General features: G+C 31.7%; 1 protein-coding gene across 1 annotated transcript in view; it reads right to left on the bottom strand.

Annotated features, from left to right (window-relative positions):
* The window catches only part of LOC148953439 (uncharacterized), a 135,051-nt gene that overhangs the window by 60,342 nt on the left and 55,736 nt on the right, over positions 1–18,973 (bottom strand). The window contains exon 5 of the mRNA XM_089087961.1: positions 16,070–16,307. Within this exon, the coding sequence (XP_088944087.1) occupies positions 16,070–16,307 (238 nt within the window). The remainder of the gene's footprint in view (positions 1–16,069; positions 16,308–18,973) is intronic.

The following is an 18,973-nucleotide window of genomic DNA, read 5'->3' as shown; positions in this document are numbered from 1 at the left end:
ATAATGTATCATACGTAACATATTTTTTATGTTGATATTCTACATGTCATTATTTCGTTAAAAATATATTATGCATTACTTTGTTATGTTTTCATTATTCTTGGAGTATGCTGGTATATCAAACGTTTAGAATTTCTATTAAAAACCAGAGATTTAAGAAAAGGAATATTTATTCATCATATATCAGATAGATAGGTTATCATCGACAAAATCTAAGGATCAGAATGAATAAATTCTTTATCAACATCTGTTGTCGGATAGGTGATAAAATCTAAGTATCCGAGCAAATAAATTCTTTGTCAACATCATTTGCGAGATACATAGGTTAACATTGTCAAAACCTAAGTTTTAGAGTGATTAAATTCTATATCAGTATCTATTGTCGAATACGTAGGATAAAATTGACAAAATCTAAGTATCAGAGTGAATATATTTTTCTATCAACATATTTGCTAGATACATCTCATAAAATTGACAAAATCTAAGTATCAGATTAAATAAATTCTTTATCAACATCTTTTGTTGGATACGTAGGATAACATTGTCAAAGTCTAAGTATCAGAGTGAATAAATTCTTTATTAACTTCTTTTTTTGGATACATCAGATAACATTCGCAAAATCCAATTATCAGAGCAAATAAAACCTTTATCATTGTCTTTTGTCAGATAAGATAAGATAAGATAAGATAAAATAACGGGTATATCAAGCCAAAATGTGGTCATGTACACAAATAACATACAAGATTAACAAATTACAGGAATCGTTACAATAATAAAGAAAGAAATAAAAATAAAATAAAAGCTATTCTCTTCTTTTTGCAAACTACTCATCAAGATATCTTCCCACTCGACAAATAAATTGTGACGACGTACTTTTCAAGGCATCAGAAAGCAGCACTCCATCATTCCCAAATAAATTTTCCCTTACCCCCAAAAGACCTCGACAACGAATCAGACAATGCTCCAAATTCTCCTCTTCTTCTTGGCAAATAGGGCAAGCAAACCTGCCTTCCGGGACACTTTTCCTCCTCTCAAAAACTTTCAATCTCGAACGAATCGGAAGGCAATCAGATCGTAGCTGCATCCAATATGTAAGATATCTAGTCGGTAAATTTAACTTAAAGTAAAATTCCTGACCATAACTTATCTTAACCTCTTTATAATACCTTAAAGTTTCCGAATTCTTAATCTCCTTACCCCATTTCTGTATGGTCTGGTCCTCCTGCACCCGCTTGATTTCCTTGTCCAACTGTAATTTTTGACTAATTGGTCCAAGACCATCATTCCATGCAAAAGAAAAACCTGTCTTATCCAGTACCTCTTTAACTTTAAAAGGCCAAGATATTTTCCTATGTAGCTGAAGTAACTCATCATATGCAGCCTTAAGTAACCTATCACTGGGTAATTGTACTGGGTATGGGTCATTCTCTGCAACCCGTACAATCTCTGAAAAAAAACTAGCTGAATGCTTTCTAACCGGGCAGCGTTCTCATGTCCCAAGATCTCTGCCCCGTAATGGAGAATCGGCATAATTTTAGATAAAAAAACCTCTTATCCAAAGACAACTTCTTTATTCCACTAATTTTATTCCTGAAAAGTGAAAATGTTGCAGCTCTTCTCCTATTTAACACTTCTTTTATATGAGAACTACATCCACCATTACTTTGGAAGATATAACCAAAATAATTTATTTTTTTATCTACTTCTAATTGTTGATTTCCAAACACAAATATATTATCCTTTTTTTCATTCCTTTCACTGAAAACAACCACTTTAGTTTTCATTTCGTTAAGCTGTAACTTTTTCACTTGTAAATATTCCTCAATTAAATCAAGTAATATCTAAAGCTTCCTTGCCGACTTCGCCACGAATGCAGTGTCATCCGCAAATAATAACACCAAAATTAATTTTTCCAAGACACAGCTTTGGAGCCCATTTTTTTAGAAACTCCCCCATATCATTCAAAAACAAACCGAACAGTCTCGGGAACACGGTGCTGCCCTGCTTCACTCCTTTCTTAAGGTCAAATAGCCTGAAAACTCCCGAACCTGCAACCCTGACCATAGACGTAGTCCCAGAATACATACCAACAAATAAACGAATAAAACTTAAAGGTAGACCTACATCTCTTAAACACTTTTCAAGGAGAGCTCTAACTACATTGTCGAATGCCTCTTGTAAGTCTAGAAACGCAACATACAGCTTATTTCTACCTGATCCATAATTCTCTATCAGTACACTTAACACAAATGCTCTATCCGACGTACTATACCCTTTCTTGAAACCCCCCTGCTCCTCTTTAATTACCACATAACCCTCCAACCATTCATACAACCGATTGTCAAAAATCTTTTCTAAAATTTTACTAAGTGCAGGCGCTGATGCTATAAGCCTATAACTATTATGATCCCTAGGACTACCTTTCTTAAATAGAGGTACCATAATCGATACTTTCCATAGGGAAGGCCATACACCACTATTTATAATTCTATTACAAATACTCACTAAAACTAGTAAAAAAACAAGAAACCTCTTGAACAAAACTGCTGGTATACCATCTATTCCTGGACCTGATACTCCCTTCATCTTCTTAACTACTTTCCTAACTTCATCTGAGGTTACCTCCTTCACTAACTCATTATTTTTTTTATTCATCTGAAACTGCGGAGCAACCCTTGATTCTTCACTATCAAGGCCACTAGAATCTTCATCTATACTCTCAAGAAAACTAGGCCAAGTATCAGCTTCAGGGATTTTTAACTGGCCTTTTCTTTGTCCATTCTCCTGCCTTATTCCTGACCAAAATTACTTTGTATCCCCTACCATATAAGCCTTCTCTATCTCTTTCTGTTCATCTCCGATTTTCTCCCATTTTTTCCTCCGTTTTAGCCTATTATATTCCCTTCTCCTTTCCTCAAACCGTAAAAACAAACTCTGCCTTTCTTCCTCTACAGAGCAAGCATTTACCAAATCTAGTAACTCCCCCAACTCCTTTTTAAAAGAACTACATTCATCATCAAAAAAACAATTTTTCCTTTTCATATATGGTTTCTCTGACACACGAGCACACTCATAAATTACAAAACCCAAATCTTCCAAAATTTCATCTATATCTCTTTTCGACTCCTCTTTCGTCGACTCGAGCTCCTCTTTACTCCATTCACTCTTTAAAAACTTTCCTAAAAAACAAAGATACTTTGTAACCCTACTAGTAGGACTATCACCTTTTTTATTCCTTGGAACTCCTCTTCCAATGCAAAGCTTAATCTCAACTGGTAAGTGGTCAGAGCCTACGATCCTAAGAACCTCAACATAAACTGACAGGGTCACGAGCTCAATACCAACCAAAACATAATCAATTACACTAGGTTTTGTCACCGACAGACAGGTAAAATCACCCTCCTACCCATCCTTCGCAAATCTTCCATTTCCAATCACTAATGCATTGTCTGAACACAGTTCCAGAAGCCTTTTTCCCCAACAATTAACCCTTCTTTCAGCATCCTTGCTCCTTCTAGATGTCTCATAAATATCAGGTATCAGGTCCGGTGTATGAACAAATGAAACTTGATTAATCTCCTTACATATTCCCTAATAAGCATTAAAGTCCTCCACCACCAAAAAATAATGCTTTTCAAAATGTGATCGTAATTGCCTAAGCTCCTCCTCTAATAAATCCCATGTCACTTCTACTGCATACGAACTATTCTGGGGGGCAATATACACGGCACCTATAATCAAACTTTTACCACTAACAAGATGGATCCGAACCCATATAATATTCTCAAATACACTAGAAATTCAAGAATGTTTACGGAAACGACCTTGCCCAATTAACAACAAAATACCTGCATAAAATCTGATATTCTTTGCTGGTTTACGCGCCACATTTTGTACCCAGTATCCTTCAAAATTAGGCACCTTATCGTCACTGTCCCACTACTCCACAACAGCAATAAGATCAACACCACGTAGGTCCCTTAGTACTTGTTCAACCTTATTTCTCACACCCTGGACATACCATGTGATTACTCGCATAGGGTGAACATGGCCACACTGTCCCTAATCACTTAGAACAAGCTGGTCAAGTGTTGGCAGGACAAAGTGCGTTTCTTCTTGATAAACTTGAGAGAATCTAAGTATAAGAGTTAATAAATTCCTTATCAATGTCTTTTGACAGATACCTTTGATAACACTGACAAAATCTAAATATAAGAGTGAATAAATTCTTAAATAACATTCTTTATCGATATCATTTGTCGGATACGTTGGATAACATTGACAAAATCTATTTATTAGAATGAACAAAAACTTTATCAACATCTTTTGTCGGATACGTCGGATAAAATTGAGAAAATCTAAGTATCAGAGTGAATAAATTCCTTATCAACATCCTTTGCTGGATTCGTCGGTTAAAATTATCAAAATCTAAGCATCAGAGTGATTAAATTCTATATCAACATTTATTCTGGGATACACAGGATAACATCGTTAAAATCTAAGTATCAGAGTGAATAAAATTTTCTATCAACATCTTTGTTAGTTACATGGGATAAAATTGACAAAATCTAAGTAGGCCTATCCGATTGAATTAATTCTTCATCAGCATCTTTTGTCAGATACATCGAATAACATTGTCAAAATCTAAGTATCAAAGTGAATAAATTCTTTATCATCGTCGTTTGTCAGATATACTTGACAAATTGAGAAAGTTTAAGTATCACAGTGAATAAATTCTTTATTAACATTCTTTTAAAATTGATAAAATTGACAAAATCCATGTATTAGAATGAATAAATCCTTTATCAATATCTTTGGCCGAATACGTCAGATAAAATTGAGAAAATCAATGTATCCGAGTGAATAAATTTCCTATCAGCATCATTTGCTTGATACGTCGGAAAACATTATCAAAACCTAAGTAGCAGAGTGATTAAATTCTATATCAACACCCTTCGTCGGATACATACGAAACATTAACAATCTAAGTATGATAGTGAATAATTTTTTTAACAACATCCTTTGTCCAATACATCGGATAAAATTGACAAAATCCAAGTATCAGGGTGAATAATTTTTTTATCAAAATCTTCTCAGATACATCAGATAAAATTAACAAAATCTAAGTATCAGTTTGAATAAATTCTTTAACACCGTATTTGGTCGGATACACCGGATAACATTCACAGAATCTAAGCATCGGACCAATAAGTTATTCATCATCGTCTTTTGTCAGATACGCTTGATACAATTGAGAAAATCTAAGTATCAGAGTGAACAAATCCTTTATCAATGTCTTTTGACGGATACGTTTGATAACATTGAAAAAATCTAAGTATCAGAGTGAATACATTCTTTATTAACATTCTTTATCGACATCATTTGTTGGATACGTCAGATAGCATTGACAAAATCTATGTATTAGAATGAATAAACACTGTCATCGTCAAAATCTAAGTATCAGTGTGAATAAATTTTGTATCATTATCTTTTTGTCAGATACATCGGATAAAATTGATCAAATCTAAGTATCAGATTGAATAAATTCTTTATCGACATCCTTTGTCAGATACGTCGGATAACATTGACAAAATCTAAGTATCCGAGTGTATCAGAGTGATTAAATTCCCTATCAAAATCTATTGACGGATACATATAATAACATTGAGAAAATCTAAGTATCAGAGTGAATAAATTTCTTATCAACATCTTTGTCAGATGCATCATATAAAATTGGTAAAATCTAAGTATCAGAGTGAATAAATTCTCTACCAACATCCTTTCTCGGATACGTAGGATAACATTGCCAAAATATAAGTATCAGGGTCAATAAATTCGTTATCAACGTCTTTTGTTGGATATGTTGGATACCATTAACACAATCTAAGTATCAAAGTAAATAAATCCTTTACCAATGTCCTTTGTCAGATATGTTTGTTAACATTGACAAAATCTAAGGATCAATAAATAAATTCTTTATCAACATTCTTTATCAACATCATATGTCGGATACATAGGTTAAGATCGAAAAAATATAAGTATCAGAATGAATAAATTCTTTATCAACATCTTTTGTCGGATATACCGGATAAAATTGATAAAATCTAAGTGTCAGAGTGAACCAATTCTTTATCAGCATCCTTTGTCGATTACGTCGGTTATCATTATCAAAATCTAAGTATCAGGTTGATTTAAATTCTTTATCTACATCTATTGACGAACACGTAGGATAGCATTGACAGAATCTAAGTATCAGAGTGAATAAATTATTTTCTACCAACATATTTGTCAGTTACATCGGATAAATTTGACGAAATGGATCGTGCGCCACTCTAAGTAAACCTAAATTAACTAAACTTTTTGCATATCTCTCTCACTATGACTGTGTGTCTGAGTGGGTGTGTTGCCATCAATAACCAGTATAGCCTAACTACTGGTTAGTTAGATGCATAACTAACCACAACGATGCACGATGCATCGCAACGATGCATAAATTCAAAATTAATAAAACTTAGATTTTATGAGTGTTATCTGATGTAACCGACAAAGATATTGATAACGAATTTATTCACACTGATACCTAGATTTTGTAGACTTTATCCGATCTATCGGACAAAAGATGTTGATAAAAAATTTATTCACTCTGACAGTTACATTTTGTCAATGTTACCCTATGTATCCAACAAAGGATGTTGATATAGAATTTAATCACTCTGATACTTACGATACGATACGAATTGATTATGTCAAATAAAAAGAATTAAATAAGACACAATAAAATTTAAATAATTCTTTATAATGTTATAATGTTAATGTGATAATGTTATCCGACGCATCCAGCAAAGGATATTGATAAAAAAATTTATTAACTGTGACACTTAGATTTTGTCAATGTTATCCTATGTATAAAACAACAAAAGTACGAAGAACAAAAGGGAAATCTTTTTGTAAGACAGTGGAGATAATTTGAATGAATATTTCGGCCCTATGTCCAAGGGCCGTCCTCAGCAAGACAAAAATATATAAAAGAAAAAAGACTCACAACAACATGCGACCAATAAAACCAAAAAGTGGAAATTCTTTCAAAACAATCCTAGCATCATTACTTCAGCGAAGTTCAACCAGGACTGATAAAAGTAAGGTAAAACAAGACGATTCAATGAAATGAAAGAAAATAAATTAAAAACATGTTCTTATTGCTAATCCAGCCTTTTTGGCAGCTAACCTCAAAGGCCTTTTTGTAACCGGTTCTGTGTTAATGTCTATCGGTTTTTTAAAATATTTTGTAAGATCATTTTTTATTAAATTTGTGTATAGAGCATTTAGTGTATATTCCCCAAGTCCCTATTTAAGGAAATATTATTATTAATCTTAAGTCTGATTTCAATTGATTCTCGTACTACCTGCTTTATGCCTAGGTCATTGCTAATAAGGGCAGATTCATCAAAAAGTATATTGTGGTTAGGATTTTCAAAAATATGGCTGCCTAATGCAGAATCAGATGAAACAGTGGAAATATTAGAATTTAAAGCTTTGACAATATCATCTTTATGCTGTTGTATGCGCTTTTCTAAATTCTGGTGTGTTCTACCTATATAATATTTGCCACAATCGCATGGTATTTGATAGACCCCTCTTTGGCGAGTAACTGGGGTTTTATCTTTACCAGAATTTAGAAAATTTATGATTCTAAAATTATTTGTGAATACTACATGCAGATTATTTTTTTGTGCAAACTTTTTTAAGATTTGTAGTGATTTTTGGGATATAGGGGAGGTAAATTATATTTAAGGGCTTGTCAGACATCTCACTTGGTAAGCTATCATTAATTTTACGGGAATGTCTTTTCAGTCTACAGTTAATTACATTATTAATAAATATCATAGGATACCCATTTCCAAAAAGTATGTCCTTGATAAAGTTTAATTCTGCTGTGATGTGGGAATCAGAACAAATATTTAGGGCGCGATCGACGAGGGATATTACGACTGCTCTTTTAACTTGAGGGGGTGGTTTGATGTAAAATGCAAATATCTATTATTTTGTGTTGGTTTTCTATAAATAGTAAAATTGAGTTTATCAAAGCTACGAATAACTAACACATCCAGGAATGGGATTTTATTTGCGATTTCAATTTCTAAGGTAAACTGTAAATTTCTATCATATGTATTAAGGTGATCTAAAAAACCCTTAAGCTCATTTTCCCCATAGTTCCAGAGTGAAATTACGTCATCCATGTACCGTCCCCAAAAAATATGTTTCAAAAAATACGAATCTAATGCCCAATTTTCAATATGTTCCACATAAATATTTGCCAGTAACCCGGAGAGGGAGCGTCCATCGCTAAGCCCTTAATTTGCTGGTAAAAAGAATTGCGGAATTGGAAATACATTGAGTATTTGTTACAGAGTTTAACCAAGGTCATTAAGACATCACAATCTATTCCTGCTGCTGAAGCTTCTATTAAGTGATAATTTTCTTTGATTTTATCAAAAGAAGCATTTTGAGCATCTGAACAGTTATTAGAAAATAAAATCAAAGAAAATTATCACTTAATAGAAGCTTCAGCAGCAGGAATAGATTGTGATGTCTTAATGACCTTGGTTAAACTCTGTAACAAATACTCAATGTATTTCCAATTCCGCAATTCTTTTTACCAGCAAATTAAGGGCTTAGCGATGGGCGCTCCCTCTCCGGGTTACTGGCGAATATTTATGTGGAACATATTGAAAATTGGGCATTAGATTCGTATTTTTTGAAACATATCTTTTGGGGACGGTACATGGATGACGTAATTTCACTCTGGAACTATGGGGAAAATGAGCTAACGGGCTTTTTAGATCACCTTAATACATATGATAGAAATTTACAGTTTACCTTAGAAATTGAAATCGCAAATAAAATCCCATTCCTGGATGTGTTAGTTATTCGTAGCTTTGATAAACTCAATTTTACTATTTATAGAAAACCAACACAAAATAATAGATATTTGCATTTTACATCAAACCACCCCCTCAAGTTAAAAGAGCAGTCGTAATATCCCTCGTCGATCGCGCCCTAAATATTTGTTCTGATTCCCACATCACAGCAGAATTAAACTTTATCAAGGACATACTTTTTGGAAATGGGTATCCTATGATATTTATTAATAATGTAATTAACTGTAGACTGAAAAGACATTCCCGTAAAATTAATGATAGCTTACCAAGTGAGATGTCTGACAAGCCCTTAAATATAATTTACCTCCCTATATCCCAAAAATCACTACAAATCTTAAAAAAGTTTGCACAAAAAATAATCTGCATGTAGTATTCACAAATAATTTTAGAATCATAAATTTTCTAAATTCTGGTAAAGATAAAACCCCAGTTACTCGCCAAAGAGGGGTCTATCAAATACCATGCGATTGTGGCAAATATTATATAGGTAGAACACACCAGAATTTAGAAAAGCGCATACAACAGCATAAAGATGATATTGTCAAAGCTTTAAATTCTAATATTTCCACTGTTTCATCTGATTCTGCATTAGGCAGCCATATTTTTGAAAATCCTAACCACAATATACTTTTTGATGAATCTGCCCTTATTAGCAATGACCTAGGCATAAAGCTGGTAGTACGAGAATCAATTGAAATCAGACTTAAGATTAATAATAATATTTCCTTAAAGAGTGACTTGGGTGAATATACACTAAATTCTATATACACAAATTTAATAAAAAATTATCTTACAAAATATTTTAAAAAACCAAGAGAGATTAAAACATACCCGATCACAAAAAGGCATTAGAGGTTAGCTGCCAAAAAGGCTGGAGTACCAATAAGAACATGTTTTTAATTTATTTTCTTTCATTTCATTGAATCGTCTTGTTTTACCTTACTTTTAATCAGTCCTGGTTGAACTTCGCTGAAGTAATGATGCTAGGATTGTTTTGAAAGAATTTCCACTTTTTTGGTTTTATTGGTCGCATGTTGTTGTGAGTCTTTTTTCTTTTATATGTTTTTGTCTTGCTGAGGACGGCCCTTGGACATAGGGCCATAATATTCATTCAAATTTTTTCCACTGTCTTACAAAAAGATTTCCCTTTTGTTCTTCGTACTTTTGTTGTTTTGTGATGGAAAGGCAGTGTGGTCTTCGTCGCTATTTTTATCCTATGTATCCGACAAAGGATGTTGATATAGAATTTAATCACTCTTATACTTAGATTTTGATAATGTTATCCGACGTATACAGCAAAGGATGTTGATAAAGAATATATTCACTCTGATACTTAGATTTTGTCAATTTTGTCCGACATATCCAATGAAAAATGTTGATAAAGAATTTATTATATCTAATACATAGATTTTGTCAATGTTATCCGACAAATTCGACAAATGATGTTGATAAAAATGTTAATAAAAAAATTATTCACTCCGATACTCTGATTTTGTAAATGTTATTAAACATATCTGTCAAAAGACACTGATATAGGATTTATTCTTCCTGATACTTAGATTTTCTTAATTTTATCAAGCGTATCGGACAAAAGACGATGATAAAAAATTTATTCCCTTTGATACTTAGATTTTGGGAATGTTATCCGATTTATACAACAAAAGAAGTTGATAAATAATTTATTCACTCTGAAACTTAGATTTTGACAATGTTATCCAACGTATTTGACAAAAGATGTTGATAAATAATTTATTCTATCTGATACTTGTAATTTGTCAATTTTATCTGATGTATCTGACAAAGATGTTGATGGAAAAAATTTGTTCCCTCTGATTCTTATATTCTGTAAATGTTATCCTATGTATCCAACAATAGAAGTTGATAAAGAATTTAAATCACTCTGATACTTAGATTTTGATTATGATAACCGAAGTATCTGTCAAAGGATGCTGATAAGTAATTTATTTGATCTGATACTTAGATTTTGTCAATTTTATCCGATATATCCGACAAAAGATGTTGATAAAGAATTTATTCATTCTGAAACTTATATTTTGTTGGTCTTAACATATGTATCCCACATATTATATTGATAAAGAATGTTGACAAAGAATTTATCTAATGATACTTAGATTTTATTTATGTTTACAAACGTATCTGACAAAGGACATTGGTAAGGAATTCATTTACTTTTATACTTAGATTTTCTCAATATTATCTGACGTATCCGACAAAAGACATTGATAAAGAATTTATTCACTCTGATGCTTAGGTTTTGGAAATGTTATCCTACGTATCCGAGAAAGGATGTTGATAAAGAATTTATGCACTCTGATACTTAGATTTTGTCAATTTTATACGACGTATCTGACAAAGATGTTAATAAAAAATTTATTCATCTGATACCTAGATTTTCTCAATGTTATCCTATGTATCCGTCAATAGATGTTGATAAATAATTTAATCACTCTGATACACTCTGGTACTTAGATTTTTTCAATTTTATCCAACGTATCCGACAATACATGTTGATAAAGAATTTATTCATTCTAATACATAGATTTTCTCAATGTTATCCGACGTATCCGACAAATGATGTCGATAAAGAATGTTAATAAAGAATGCGTTCACTCTGATACTTAGATTTAGACAATTTTATCAAACGTATCCGTCAAAAGACATTGATAAAGAATTTGTTTACTTTGATACTTTGATTTTATCAATTTTATCAAGCGTATCTGACAAAAGACGATGATGAAGAATTTATTGGGTCTGATTCTTAGATTTTTGTGAATGTTATCCGATGTATCAGACAAAAGACGTTGATAAAAATTTATTCAATCTGAAACTTAGATTTTGTTAATTTTATCCGACCAATCCGACAAAAGATGTTGATGAAGAATTTATTCACTCTGATACTTAGATTTTTTTAATGTTATCTGATGTATTTGACAAGAAAAGTTGATAAAGAATTTATTCACTCTGACTCTGACTCCAATGTAACTGACAAAGATGTTGATAGAATAAATTTATTAACGCTGATACTTAGATTTTCTCGATGTTATTCTATGAATCCGAGAGTAGATGTTGATATAGAATTGAATCACTCTAATACTTAGATTTTTATAACTTTAACCGAAGTATCCAGCAAAGGATATTGATAAAGAATTTACTCACTCTGATACTTATGTTTTCTCAATTTTATCAATCGTATCTGACAAAGGACAATAATTTCGAATTTATTGGGTCTGATACTTAGATTTTGTGAATGTTATCCGATGTATCCGATAAAACACGTTAATATAGAATTTATTCAATCTTATACTTAGACTTTGTTAATTTTATCCGACGTATCCGACAAAAGATGTTGATGAAGAATTTATTCAATCTGATACTTATGTTTTGTCAATTTTATCCAATGTATCTGACAAGATGTTGATAAAAAAAAGTTATTACCTCTGATACTTGGATTTTGATAATGTTATCTGACGCATCCAGCAAAGGATGTTGATGAAGAATTTATTCACTCTGATACATAGATTTTCTCTATTTTATCCGACGTATCCGACAAAAGATGTTGATAAAGGATTTATTCATTCTAGTACATAAATTTTGTCAATGTTATCCGACGTATCCGACAAATGAAGAATGTTAATTACGAATTTATTCACTCTGATACTTATATTTTGTCAGTGTTATCAAACATAGCTGTCAAAAGACATTGATAAAGAATTTATTTACTCTGAAAATTAGATTTGATCAATTTTATCAGGCATATCTGACAAAACACGATGATAAGGAATTTGTTCACTCTGGTACTTAGATTTTGTGAATGTTATCTGATGTGTCTGACAAAAGAAGTTGATAAAGAATTTATTCACTCTGATACTTAGATTTTGACAATGTTATCTGACATATCCAACAAAAGATCTTGATAAAGAATTTATTCAATCTGATACTTAGATTTTGTCAATTTTATCCGATGTAACTGACAAAGATGTTGATAGAAAAAATTTATTCGCTCTGATACTTAGATTTTCTCGATGTTATCCTATATATCCCAGAATAGATTTTGATATAGAACTTAGTCACTCTGATACATAGATTTTGATAATGTTAAACGACGTATCAAGCAAAGGATGTTGATAACGAATTTATTCATTATGATGCTTAGATTTTTTCAATTTTATCCGACGTATCCGATAAAAGTTGTTGATAAAGAATTTATTCATTTTAATACATAGATTTTGTCAATGTTTTCCGATGTATCCGACAAATGATATCGAGTAAAAATGTTAATTAAGAATTTCTTCTCTCTGATACTTAGATTTTGTCAGTGTTATCAAATGTATCTGTAAAAAGACATTGATAAAGAATTTATTCACTCTGACACTTAGGTTTTCTCAGTGTTGTCAAGCATATCTGACAAAAGACGATATTGAAGAATTTCTTCACTTTGATACTTAGATTTTGTGAATGTTATCTGAAGTATCTGACAAAAGACGTTTATGAAGAATTTATTAACTCTGATACTTAGATTTTGACAATGTTATCCTGCGTATCCAACAAAATATGTTGATAAAGAATTTATTTAGCCTGATACTTAGATTATGTCAATTTTTTCCAATATATCTTACAAGGATGTTGATAGAAAAAAATTATTCACACTGATACTTAGATTTTGTCAATGTTATCCTGTGTATCCGACAATAGATGTTGATATAGAATTTAATCACTCTGACACTTAGATTTTGATAATGTTAAACGACGTATCCGGCAAAGGATGTTGATAAAGAATTTATTCACTCTAATACTTATATTTTATCAATTTTATCCGACCTATCCGATAAAAGATGTTGATAAGAAATTTATTCATTCTGATACTTAGAGTTTGTCCATGTTAACCTATCTATCCAACATATGATGAAAATTCCTTTTCTTACATCTCTGATTTTTTTAATAGACATTCTAAACGTTTGATATGCTAGCAAACTTCAAAAATAAGGAAAAGATAACAGAGTAATGCATTATATATTTTTAATGAAATAGCGAAATGTAGAATATTAATATAAAAAATATATTACATATATTATTATACATTAAAGTTATCATTGAACAACTTTGGGCATTTTGAATTTGTTCCATAAATTAGTTCATCATGTTCTCTCTTGATACTGTAGCTATTCTCTTCTCTTAGTTTGTAATCCGTAGAAAAATCATTAATCCATTTTGAGTCATACAAAATTTTTATTGGGGTGTCATCTACAGGTTCAATATGCATTTCATCTTTGGCATTAATTGGTGCATCGATTATATGATGAGTAGTATTAATACTGTTCACGAGGGCATAATATTCCGTCAATTTATTTCTATATTTAATGGTGATATTGTCTACCGATGCCCTTTTTATTTTCCTAATGATGTCACTGTTTATTCTCATAATGTATTTGCAAAGTTATCAGTTCTGGAATGTAGGCAAGATATGATTTATGATATTAGTGCAACAGTTGGCCTTTCTTTTCCTCTTCGCTCTGATATGAATATTAATACGGGAACGATGGCAATAGGATCTATCAAGAGGAAACGTTTTACCAGAACCATTAGCTAGAAAATGCTCATATTCATTAACTATTATTTTTATGTTTGCGTTTTCTTAGCACTAACTTCTCTGGAGATCTCACTCTTACATATCCACCATGAGTGATGTTGAATGGTTTCGATAGTCCAAGGAAACCTAAACTCTCACTGTCATGACAACGCAGGCGTACGTTTCCAATAGTGTTACCACTAGTGCTAGTTTCGTAGTTCAAATATTGATCTTTGTCAGCATTCGACGCAACAATGATTTTATCGCGTGCATACACTTTTGTCGAATAATTCATCTTCACTTTTTTTTAAATATGATATCGGTGGTTATCCTTCCAATTTACGAAAATTACTGATTTAATACACATAAAAAACTATGTAGTCTTGATAAGTAACCATAGAGTACCACTGGTATAGTCGCATAGCGTCAAAGAGCAGCCATAGAGTACAATTGGCACAGCATATTTCATTTTAAGATACGTAGAAAAAAGTTGAATAATTTCTTTAAAATAAAATTTATTTCTTAAAATAAAAGTCTAAGAAAATTCAGTCCAAAAAAAGGGCTACTAAAAAATTTATTTTTCTAATAGTAAAAGTCACGAATAACATATCTATATCCTTCTCATTTTGAATTTAGATAATATTAAATGTGAATTTTCTATGTTTTAAGTTTGTTTCATGTCATTCTAAGACATATAAAAAAAAGTTGAAAAAAATTCCCATGTTAAAAAAAATATATAAAAAAAGTTTAAAAAAATTAAACTTCAAAACAAAAGTAAAAGGAGGGGGTCGGCTCTATTAGTTTCAACTTTTTAATATACTTCATTGCTAAAGAATATTATACATTGCCACAATTAAAATTTCAACCTTATGAGTGTACTTAAATCAATTGACTTCTGAAAGTTGAATATATAGTAATCATATCATTCAGACCAGATTTATGCAAATAGGATAACTTTTTTGAAAATTGAGATAGTTTTATGCAAATTAGTTACCCTTGATACCTTTAATAATGTAGGCGATACTGGACAAGATCTCAGATACCTTTAAGCTAGAGCTTATTAACCTGTTTCACAAGTTTTGACTCAGAAACATGTTCAGCCTGTCTTTATATGGTGTATCAAGAAACATCTCTGATTGGTCCAGGAATCTGACCAGCTTGACTGTCGACTCAGAAACCTGTCTGGTAGGTCTTTTTAGTCCCATTGTTCGTCCTGGATCAACACCTAGCTTACTACTAGAGTTTATCAGATTCTAGAATACAGAAAAAAACAGTTATTTGGTGTTGAACAAGGAAACTGTTTAATATTTTTCTCATAGTAACATAGCGTTTATATTACCCTTCACTTAGAAAATACTATTTTTATAGAATATTCCATTAGGTTCGGATAGCAGTTCTTTTCCATTGAGAATTTTATTTTTCAAATGAAGTTTTATCCATACGACATATTCCAGATAGTATCTTCTAGTGCAGCTTTTCTCTTGATTGCAACGCCCAATTTACTAAATATGCCAGAATTTTAAGAAAGAACAAACACACTTACATTCAGATATTATTGTTGAATATATACTGAAAGAAATTCCTGGAACCTCTATTCCATCACTATTTGAAATCTGGAATAATTTTAGTCTTAGGGAGATGGTTATCTCATCATATATTGTGATATTTGAAGCCAACAGTATTTTCATTTGCACTTGGGATCCTGTTAAACCCCGCTGACTTCGATCCGTAGGAGCGATGTCCAATATGGAAGCACGAGCATCAGGAAACACAATTCGTAACTAGAAAGTAACATGATTATGTGTACGCAAAACGTAATGAGTGTATGCCATAGTTTTTAACATAGCATATGTTACAGTTAAATATCAGAAGAACCACCGGAATTTTTCTATAGTGTTTCTTATCTGGTAAAGCCATATTTGTACGTTGATATTTGTTAAAAGATATTTGTAAATTGATGCATTGTACCTTGATAAAGGATATTTTTACATTGATCTAGGTATATACACCAAAACTGTTTAGTTTTCTTATAATGAAAATTTAATAATTTATTAAATTGAATATATCTTATTTTTATTGAAAAGTGGGAGCAAAATCCAAAGCCAATGGAAAGATATGAAAATAATAACCTGCTGCCCAGCTAAGCTTACGAAATAAAAATCTTGACATTTACACCTTGTAATAAAATGAGATTATATAAAGTCCTTCAGATCTAAAAAACATAAAAACATCTGTTTAAAATGGACTTTTTCACTTTACTCTTTCTTCACTTTTCACTTTACTTTACTCTACTGTTTCAATTACCTTACACTTTAGATCCTCGTTTGCCTTCACCTAGAGCATCTACAAAAAGTCTCCAGTCTTTATCGGTTGCAAGTTATGAGTGTTGAGCTGTCACCAATGTATCCAGGGTTGCCACCCCTAGTGACTTATCTATATTTCTAGCGATTTTTTATATTCTCTTTACATAAAAATGATCACATAAATCACTAGATTATTGAAAAAAATCACTAAGTCAACCTCAACGGGTGGCAACCCTGAGCATATCTTCCCAGTCCATAGTATAAATGTATTAACAGTTGCAAAAAGTTTCTTCAAAATAGCACATATCAAAGCACATGAAAACGGTAAATCTGTCTGCGTCAGAGTAATAGTTTCAATTGCTACTAGGCATCTAGGCAGATCACAACATATGTATGATATTGTCTGCTTAAATCAGATCAAAATTAAATATTTTTAAAGAAAGTTATGAGATTGTAATTAATTAATAATGGTAACAGGAAATTGCATTTTTGTTGGGAGCAAAATCATCGGGTTCTAGGGATATCTTTTCCCCAGTATCTCTGGATTATCTTATCATATATACTGAACTAATAACTTGTTGGTTTTTACAAAGGCTATTCTGCTTAATTGAATGCAAATCAATAGATAAAAAATAAAATCCCATTTACCTCTAAAATAACCAGATTAATTAAGAAGTGGATTTAAAGTTTAGGCTACTTATCAAAAATCCTTATGGCTAATCATATGAGTATAAGTTAAAACAATAAAACCAAAACGATAAAATTAAAGCAGATTTCCAAAATGATGATAAAAAGAGCAAAAAACTTGCTTAAGATATATGGGGAAAACCCCTTTAGAAGATGATTTAGTTTATTCAAAATATACGAGTATGGCAGCCCCTAGTTTTAAATCTGTGTTCGCAACAAGAAGATGTAATAGCGAGTCAATTAGCTATAACGTATTCGTTGATGAGAATAAAAAGGATGTTAAGAAAGATTAAAGGTTTACAAAAATGAAAAAAGGAATTTTCCAAAGAAAAGGGGATATTTATCTGAATAATAATAGGCCGTCTATCGTCACCCAGCACTCCCCTACTAGTAAATTAAAGGAAAACCTTGGTATTAAGCAATAATAAAAAAAAAAGTCAGTACAGTATCCGTTAGCTTTCCAGTATGATAGCTAAAATTTATTCACAGGCCAAAGCTATTTAATTATGTAGTTGTTTTGCATTTATATCATCTTTTTCCTATCTGGTTCTTCTATTTTTCTATAACTGTAGTGACTTCAGTGGTGGTTCTAATCTCTTGCACCCGGGGCAAAATCTTGATTAGTACCATCCCCCCCCCCTGTCTCCCGCAAAATTTCCAGGTCAAATTTTAGCACAATTTTTCATTTATTCATTTACTTAATAGTTTGTATTTCAATCATTTCTTAGCTTATTATTTAAATTAGCTATTTACTATTAATTTAATTACTTAATTATTACTACTACATTATTTGTAATTTTAATTTATTAAATATTTTCATTTATTAATTTTGCCCTCTCCTATCAAACAGTTCGTGGTAACGAACTGTAAGTGAGGAGCGACCCGGCTCAATAGTAACCGAAACTGTAGAAAACAGAATTTTGATACCAATAGATACATCAAAAGAATCATATTTTAATGCTGATTTCAAATATATAAGTTTCATCAAGTTTAGTCCTACCTATCACAAGTTACGCGCCTGAGAAAATTTGGCTGATTTTCGAAAAAAGGGGGAAAGACCCCCTAAGAGTTATAGAACCTTAATGAAAATCACACCATCATATTCAGCGTATCAGAGGACCCTACTGCGGAGGTTTCAAGCACCTATCTACAAAAATGTGGAATTTTGCATTTTTTGCCAGAAGAAAGATCACGGATGCGTGTTTATTTTTTTTTTCAGGGGTGATTGCATCGACCGAGTGGTCCTAGAATAACGTGGGAGGGCTCATTGGACCGGAAATTAAAAGTTATAGTGCCCTTTTTAAGTGATCAAAAAAATAGAGGGCAACTAGGCCCCCTCCTACGCTCATTTTTTTCCCAAAGTCACCCGATCAAAATTTTAAGATAGCCATTTTGTTCAGCATGGTCGAGAATATGATAACTATGTCTTTTGGGATGACTTAATCCCCCGAAGTCCC

This window comes from Artemia sp. Qi Xiang Cuo, chromosome 4 (assembly GCF_049724085.1).
Source record: "Artemia sp. Qi Xiang Cuo chromosome 4, ASM4972408v1, whole genome shotgun sequence".
NCBI classification, from domain to species: Eukaryota; Metazoa; Arthropoda; class Branchiopoda; order Anostraca; family Artemiidae; genus Artemia; species Artemia sp. Qi Xiang Cuo.
The sequence above is the reverse complement of the archived record's forward strand: the minus strand, read 5'-3'. Positions and strand labels throughout refer to the sequence as shown.